At 37.2% G+C, this 7,849-nt stretch overlaps 3 protein-coding genes and 1 pseudogene across 3 annotated transcripts in view; 3 read left to right on the top strand and 1 right to left on the bottom strand.

The window, feature by feature from the left end:
* LOC109583689 (TELO2-interacting protein 1 homolog) overlaps positions 1–4,837 on the top strand; it is a 6,405-nt gene extending 1,568 nt beyond the window's left edge. The window contains exons 6-20 of the mRNA XM_019999121.1: positions 18–122; positions 203–377; positions 463–559; positions 634–739; positions 822–946; positions 1,029–1,458; positions 1,650–1,779; positions 2,535–2,657; positions 3,044–3,183; positions 3,230–3,418; positions 3,488–3,637; positions 3,823–3,905; positions 4,126–4,329; positions 4,459–4,695; positions 4,747–4,837. Of these exons, the coding sequence (XP_019854680.1) occupies positions 18–122; positions 203–377; positions 463–559; positions 634–739; positions 822–946; positions 1,029–1,458; positions 1,650–1,779; positions 2,535–2,657; positions 3,044–3,183; positions 3,230–3,418; positions 3,488–3,637; positions 3,823–3,905; positions 4,126–4,329; positions 4,459–4,695; positions 4,747–4,809 (2,357 nt within the window). The 3' untranslated portion in view covers positions 4,810–4,837. The remainder of the gene's footprint in view (positions 1–17; positions 123–202; positions 378–462; positions 560–633; positions 740–821; positions 947–1,028; positions 1,459–1,649; positions 1,780–2,534; positions 2,658–3,043; positions 3,184–3,229; positions 3,419–3,487; positions 3,638–3,822; positions 3,906–4,125; positions 4,330–4,458; positions 4,696–4,746) is intronic.
* Positions 4,838–4,884: 47 nt separating this feature from the next.
* LOC105313522 (eukaryotic translation initiation factor 1-like) lies at positions 4,885–5,600 on the top strand. The gene is made up of 3 exons (XM_011407018.2): positions 4,885–4,993; positions 5,045–5,211; positions 5,295–5,600. The coding sequence occupies exons 1-3, from the start codon at positions 4,960–4,962 to the stop codon at positions 5,439–5,441; spliced, it is 348 nt and encodes a 115-aa protein (XP_011405320.1). The 5' UTR covers positions 4,885–4,959; the 3' UTR covers positions 5,442–5,600.
* LOC100633688 (diaminopimelate decarboxylase-like) lies at positions 5,555–6,977 on the bottom strand. The gene has a single exon (XM_011407023.2). The coding sequence runs from the start codon at positions 6,918–6,920 to the stop codon at positions 5,646–5,648; it is 1,275 nt and encodes a 424-aa protein (XP_011405325.1). The 5' UTR covers positions 6,921–6,977; the 3' UTR covers positions 5,555–5,645.
* Positions 6,978–7,110: 133 nt separating this feature from the next.
* LOC100633816 (methionine aminopeptidase 1-like) overlaps positions 7,111–7,849 on the top strand; it is a 10,796-nt pseudogene continuing 10,057 nt past the window's right edge.

Raw genomic sequence — 7,849 nt, forward strand, 5'->3', positions numbered from 1 at the left:
TTAGCCCCTTATTATAGTCCTTACATTACAGTTAGGTCTACTGGCATTAACTCACTTCATTGTGTTGATATTGAATGAGAGCCAATGGGAGAATAGAGAACTTGGAAATGATGAGAAAAATGGTACATCAATTACCATTTAGCAATTTTAATGATCCCTTACAAAATTTTGTACCTATCTCTCTCTCTCTCTCTCTCTCTAGTCAGAGATAAAGGACAGTTATTAGTCAGGCAGGATGAAGACTGGTGGAAAATGGCTGACAACAAAATGCAAAAGCTCCTCTCCTCTCTCCTTCTCTCCCTCTCTCGTCACGACAGCTGGAAAGTGAGACTTGCTTTGACTGCCTCCGCAACAAAATTATTAACGTCGTGCCAAAAGTACAAAGAAATAGATGTACATGTATACGAACTAATATTAATTATTATTATTATTATTATTACATGTACATTGCATATTTTTTAGATCTCTTCCAGGTTGCTGTGGTCCTGTCATTGAACTATTGGTTACTCTGTCACTTGATACTCAACCAGCAGTTGCTAATAATGCTAATACAACAATGGTACGTATTTATTTATTTATTTATTTACATGTATTTATTTATTTGTTTATTTGTTTGTTTGTTTATTTTTGAAGGATTTTTTGTCGGCATCAATGAAGTACCCTGGCACCTTAACTTCAATAATGGAGGAGAAACTCTACGACTTATCATCAACACTACCGAGGCTAATGAGAGACTCAAGTATATATTATACATCTTAACTGCTACACTGTAGATACTAAATACATGTACATACTTGTGCAATAATTATTATTACTTTTAGGTGAAGAGAAGAAGTTGATTTCTCTCAAGCTGTTGCAAGGTTATCTTAAGTTCCTCAAGTCACAGGTGAGTCATGTGACCTGCTCCTCGGCTCACATGACCAGACTACTTCAAGCACTAGCACAAGTAAAGTTATATTTTTTATATTTTAAATATTATTTATTTTTTATTATTTTCATGTATTTTAATTTTTAATTTTTTCTTTTAGTCCATTCAGTTGGATACATCAAGGCCTCTATTAATGGAGTCAAAGAAAGTGGGTGTGGTCATTAATCAGGATGACGAATACGATTGGGCTCCGCCCCTTTCCTTCTCTCATTTAAGAGACTCGGAAACTATAAAATCAATACAAGAGTCTTGTCGCCTTCTTGGTCGCCACGGCAACACGTCTGTCGTCATGGATACGCTTGTGCATACGATTACAGGCTCGGAATCAAATCGTTCGGAATATTTACTGATCCTTCATTGGTTGATGAAGGGGGTAGGGCCTCACGCCTCGTTAAACCTTTTAATTAATGGATTGATTGACGTGTGGGAGGAGATAAGAGGAGATGGACTCTCGTTAAACATATCATCAACTTTAGTCTATCAGATCTGCTTCATTAATTTATTAATAGGAGACGTGGCCGTAATACAAGGTACATGTACAATGTACATGTATATCACCTAAATACACATTTTATTTATTTATTTATATGTACATGTATGTGTACATGCATATTACCAGAATTTACAATTTATTATTTTTGTATGATTGTGTACATGTACATGTATTTATATGCATGTAAGTTGTAGTATATTTATTATAATTTATTTATTATTCTTTTAGGTGTTGATTTTGTTGTTCATTTACAGCACACGCTGGGTATTGTCATGGCTAACATTAGTAGTTCCAATGCTGTCGTATCAAGGACCAGTGTGGGTGTGGCAAGTCAGATAGCAGTTTCTACAGGACACAAGTACATACTTGTATTAGTGATACTTTAATATTGATGTTCTTATGCTGTGTAGAAAGTTTGAGCTGATTCCGACTTCAATTTTTTGAGTTACAGCCATTTTAAAAAATGAGCCAAAATCTGAAAAATGCCCATGGTTTTTTCAAAAAAATGGCTCAGAAATCACCCCTAATTTTTATTACATTTTCTGATACATATTGATGTACTTATGCTACATAGCAAGTTTGAGCTGATTCCAACTTCAATTTTTTGAGTTATGGCCATTTTAAAAAATGAGCTAAAATCTGAAAAATACCCAAGGCTATAGCCCATGGTTTTTTCCAAAAAATGGCTCCGAAATCATCCCCAATTTTTATTACATTTTCTGATACATATTGATGTACTTATGCTGTGTAGAAAGTTTGAGCTGATTCCGACTTCAATTTTTTGAGTTACGGCCATTTAAAAAATGAGCCAAAATCTAAAAAATACCCAAGGCTATAGCCCATGGTTTTTTCCAAAAAATGGCTCCGAAATCACCCCCAATTTTTATTACATTTTCTGATACATATTGATGTACTTATGCTATGTAGAAAGTTTGAGCTGATTCCGACTTCAACTTTTCAAGTTATGAGACAAGAACATCTGAAAAAAAAATCAGAAATCACCAAAATGTACATGTACATGTACACTGTACATAAAGCCTCATATCCTTTTATTAGTAATAGTTCATTAAGTGTGTGGTACATGCAATCATTATTATATTATTGATCTTTTAGTGACCTACAAAGTCTGATAACTGGTTGTGCTGATTATCTTGTGAATGAGGTCCATCATCAGTTGCTCTATTATCCTTCAAAGACCATTAGCTGCCACATACTAAGAGCCATCATTGAGCACTGGTAGAAGATAATACATGTACATGTATGCACAATAAGATATACAGTCAATCCTGTCTATTCCGGACACTTTGGGACCCAATAATACCCTAGCTCCTGATTATGAACCTGTCCTTATTTCAGAGGTTCATTAATACACATTACTATTGTATTGGGACTGATACTACCTGTCCTCATTATAGAGGTGTCCTTATTTTAGAGTGTCCACAATAGGAGGAGGCTATACTGTACAGCAGATTACAAGATTGTCAAGAGCTTTTTTGTACATGCACAATTTTTTGAATTCATTCTAAAATTTGTATGCTAGTTTTATTTTTTCAAATTCTTCAAATATACAAATTTATTGTACATGTATCTTTCCTCCTCTCTCTCTCTCCCTCCATTAACAGTGATTATGAGTTACTGTCTCTTCTCAAAGACTGCAAAGACACTCTCATTCTCTCCCTCCATCAGTCTCCTCTCGATGGCTGGTCTGTCCTCCACTCTCTCTCCAAAAGACTCCCAGACTGGGTTGCCATGGAAACAAAAGGTGCGACAACGAACCCTGTACATGTACGTGTAATTTATACTAGTAGAAGTTGGTGAGAAGAAGCAGATGGAGAAGGAGGTACAGGTTGAAGATGAGGATGATTCTAGAGACGAGAGAGTGACTTTGGAAGATATTTCGAATTATTTCATGAACTACCACAATAAGAAGAGAGAGGAAGAGGAGGAGGAGAAAGAAATAGAAGAAAATGAAGAAGAAGAAGGAGACATTAAAACTGGTAACCTTCACTAATTATAAGAATAATAAATTAATAATCTTCTCCTTCTCCCTCTCTCTCTCCCCTCAGATTCAAAAGCCCCTACACCACCTGCCATTCAAGCTTCCATAGATACTCTTCAATCTTCAGTTCATTATGTCTCAATTCCTAACCTACCACTACAGCTTTGTATACTGGACTGTATCTCTCTCTGTCTCTCTGCATTGAGACATAGAGAAAGTATGTCACATGACAGTCACATGACAACGATATTAACCTACTACTGTATGCTATGAACTGTATATCAAGAACTATCATATTTCATGTACATGTACATATACATGTAGATAGTATTAGAAGTACTATAGATACTACATACTAATAGTATTATAAATGGATGTACTATTCTTTGCTGTATTGTGTAGGTGAGTTATTGCCTCAAGTTCATACTGTTTGGTCCCCATTGGCTCACAGACTGATTGATACACACATACCAGTACGAATCAAGGTATGTTATTATACATTAATATTATTTAATATGTAAAGTTAAATAAATAAATAAAATAAAATAATAAAATAAATATGTTGCAACTTGTATTGAACATATAAAAGAACACTATATCCAAGGTTACTGAGAGAATTCTTCATTTTTATTACATTTTCTGATACATATACATGTACATGTACTTATGTTGTGTAGAAATTTTAAGCTGAATTTTTAATCGTAGGCCATTGATGTTCTTCTTGTCATGGCTTCAGCAGCTAAAGAGTTTCTACGAAAACGAGTCGTGGAACACGTCTGGCCCAAACTAGTTGTATCGCTCAAGCAGCTAAGGGGCGTGGCTTGTGATGCCACGCCCACAATAAGCCACACCATGGAGTACAAGCTATTAGTGAAAATATTAGAATCAGTCGGGAATCTATGCAAAGAGGTCAGTGTTACTAAAAATAGAAATAAAAACTAAAAATAGAACCACTAGAGATTAAATGTACATGTATTGTGTATAATTATTTTGTTATTATATTTTATTTATTTATTTATTTATTCTTTTTATTTTTAGTTAAATGTTTCTGTTGATCAAATTGAAGACATTGCTCAAGAAGTTATACTATTCTTATCTTCGGAGAACTCAGATCCAATACAGAAACTGGGTTTGGAGACTTGCCGTACTTTATCGGATTTTGCTCCAGACCTGATGTGGCTCCTGTGCATCCAGCTGTCCCCTTCTCTCCTTCCTCCTATTCCTTCTCTTTCTTCTGTACCTTCAAATCATCGACTTTCTCTCAAGGAGATAAAAGTTATTATAAAATTAAGAGACTTTTGTTTATTATTCTTTTCTTTTTTTTAGTTGCCACGATCAAAAGTGTCTCATTTATACTTGGATAATATTTTGAAATTGGGTATTATATAAAGAAATTTTTTTATTAAAGAAAAAAATTTAAAAAAAAGTTTAGGCTCATTAAGTTATTCATAGTCAATTGACTTAATTAAATCTCCGTGCACTATCCGTTTCACGTCTGTATACTCTGCGAACTCAGTGATTCTGTTTGGGAGGATTTTGATGGCTGGTAACATATTAAACTTAGAAAAATCTGGTAAGTAAAATCGAGGCTTGACTTCAAAAAGACTTCCCACTCTTCTTTCAGATCCTTTTAAAGCTGCTAGCACAGCGAGTGCTAGTGGGGGAGGAGCGGGTGATGGGAACTTTGTTCACGTGAGAATACAGCAAAGAAACGGGCGAAAGACCCTAACAACTGTACAAGGGATATCTCAGGATTATGACTTAAAGAAAATAGCCAAAGTCTGCAAGAAGGCAAGTGTTGTTTCTTCTATTAATTTTTAACCCTTCATGTTAAAGCCACGCCTACTTGCTATTGTTATGTTTTTTTGTTGCAGGAATTCGCTTGTAATGGGACAGTGGTAGATCATCCAGAGTACGGTGAAGTAATTCAGCTTCAGGGGGACCAGAGAAATAATATTTGTGAATTCCTGGTGAAGGTCGGTCTTGTAAGCAAGGCTAACTTGAAGCTACACGGTTTCTGATATCTTCACAATCTACCAATCAGCAGATACACACACACACTCAATTTGATGTAAATTATTATTATTGTTGTTATTATTATTATTATTTAATATACTTTTATCATTACGCACTCTGTCATTAATTGTTGTTGTTGTTATAGAAAACAAAGTTGATAGAAATTAGGTGCGAACAAAGAAAATTATACAAAACCTTTTCAGCCAATTTTACTGGCTATTAAACTCCGTTAGTTCCAGCTGCAACTGATCTCGTATCGTCTCTCTACGTCTCACAAGATTCATTTTATTACCATCAACTAGTACTTCGGCTGGTCTGTTACGAGAATTATAATTAGAGCTCATGCAATGTCCGTAGGCCCCAGCTCCATAAACTACGATCAAATCACCGTCGATGATCCTAAGTCGCCTCTTCTTACCAATAAAATCCCCCGACTCACAGACAGGACCAACGACGTCACATTCAATCTCGGTTTTATTCTCGTCGTAGTCGACTGGTTCTATTTTATGATATGCACCGTATAGCGATGGTCGTAGTAAGTCAGTCATGGATGCGTCTATGATGGCAAATGACTTGTTGCTTGTTTCTTTAATGAAGTTTACACGAGTAACTAGTACCCCAGCTGGAGCAACGATGGAGCGACCAGGTTGTACAATAATATCGGGAATGTCTCGTGATTGTTCTAATAATTTTGATTTTATGCGACTCAAGTACTCAGAAGGAGAAGGAGGGTTTTCATCATCACTGTATCGGACACCAAGGCCTCCACCGATATCAATGTGATTAATAGTAATTCCAAGATCCTTCAACTCTTGAACCAGACCCGTGATGCAGTCAAATGCTTCAAGCAGAGGCTCCATTGTTAAGATTTGAGACCCAATATGACATGCAATACCTACTATCTTAACGTTTGGTAGTACAGCTGCTTTTTGATATACCGAAACGGCTTTCTTGCTTTCGATTCCAAATTTATTTTCTTTCAGCCCGGTTGATATGTAAGGGTGGGTCTGGGGGTCAATGTCTGGATTCACTCGGAGGGAAATGGGAGCGACTTTCTTCATCGATTCAGCAACTTTCTGTATAAGCTCAAGCTCTTTCTCAGACTCGACGTTAAAGCAAAAAATCCCGACCTCTAACGCACGTCTGATTTCATGTTCCTCCTTACAAACTCCGCAGAATACCACCTTTTGGCCTTCTCCTCCTGCTGCAAGGACCCGCTCTAACTCACCTACAGAAACTATTTCAAATCCAGACCCAAGGTCCGCTAGTAGACTGAGAATGGAGAGGTTACTGTTAGCTTTGACTGCATAACAAACCCTTCCACCTCCTGGACACCACTCTAGAGCTTTCTTGTATTCATTGTAGCCAGTCTCACAGCCTGAACGTGAATATACATAGCAAGGAGTTCCATACTTCTCTGCTACGCTGGACAGAAGGACATCTTCTACTTTTAATTGACCTTCAAGACGTGAAAACCAGGACATGTTTTTTATGATAATTTCTGTACAAAAATGGGCTGGGCTCGTTCAGAATGGTCAGTACATACAAGGTATGGTGGTTTAAATTTTAATAACAGGTTTATGACTTCCTCAGGACCAGGTCATATATAAAGGAATAAATAAGCTTATTTCATCAAAAGTAGTAGTTGCATCTCCTATAAAGTTATCATTCAAAATGGCAGCAGCAGATATCCCTGCACTATTAGCTGAAGCGGATAGTCAATTGGCAATTGATGCTGGAGCAGCTACTGATAACATGGCTATAGTAGACAGTACTGCTATGGCTGCATCAGATGCAATGACTACTTGGTCGGAAACAGGAATGAACCTCACTATAGGGAATACTGTCACGACTGGTATTGCAGCAGAGGCTACTGCTTCCATTGACATTGCAGCCTTAAATCCCCCCGATTTTCCAGCCCGTGCTGCTAGTGTAGTTGGAGAACCTATAGTAGTCTGGGGGATTGAACCTATAGTTCCCGAAACAGCTGCCACAGCAATTGAAGGAGAGGTCTCTTCTGTTTTCACAACATCTAAAAATGAAATCCAGGCCGCAGAATTGCAAGCAAAATCAACCTGGACTGTTGGGTCTGCTTTTAAAATGGCAGGAAAAGTTGCTTTATACACGATTGGGGCTGCAATGGCTCTTGATTGGATTGGGAAAAAGCTTGTCAGCATAATCCAAGTCTCAATTGAAGCAGCTAATCCACCTCCTTGGGCTCAAAGCTTGACTGCAGCTCAGAAGAAAGATCTCAAGGCTGTCACTAGTGCTGTACCCCGGCTCACTATCCTCATGCAAGGGTGGCATGCACAGTGGAGCACATACAGCAAAAGCTTCTCCAATTCACTGGGGAATATCACTGTTAACGTTGGAGGGCGGACAACATCAGTTCCAGTACTGTACATAATCTACT

The sequence above is a fragment of the Amphimedon queenslandica genome, unplaced genomic scaffold (genome assembly GCF_000090795.2).
Source record: "Amphimedon queenslandica unplaced genomic scaffold, v1.1 AMPQUscaffold_13287, whole genome shotgun sequence".
Lineage (NCBI taxonomy): Eukaryota > Metazoa > Porifera > Demospongiae > Haplosclerida > Niphatidae > Amphimedon > Amphimedon queenslandica.

What these genes read in the sequence shown, in the direction of transcription:
- LOC105313522 (XM_011407018.2), top strand. Translation starts at nt 4,960, where the DNA reads ATGGCTGGTAACATATTAAACTTAGAAAAATCTG. An exon ending in ATTAAACTTAGAAAAATCTG is followed by an intron (nt 4,994 to 5,044) that starts GTAAGTAAAATC and finishes CTCTTCTTTCAG; the next exon opens with ATCCTTTTAAAGCTGCTAGC. An exon ending in TAGCCAAAGTCTGCAAGAAG is followed by an intron (nt 5,212 to 5,294) that starts GCAAGTGTTGTT and finishes TTTTTGTTGCAG; the next exon opens with GAATTCGCTTGTAATGGGAC.
- LOC100633688 (XM_011407023.2), bottom strand. Translation starts at nt 6,920, where the DNA reads ATGTCCTGGTTTTCACGTCTTGAAGGTCAATTAAAAGTAGAAGATGTC.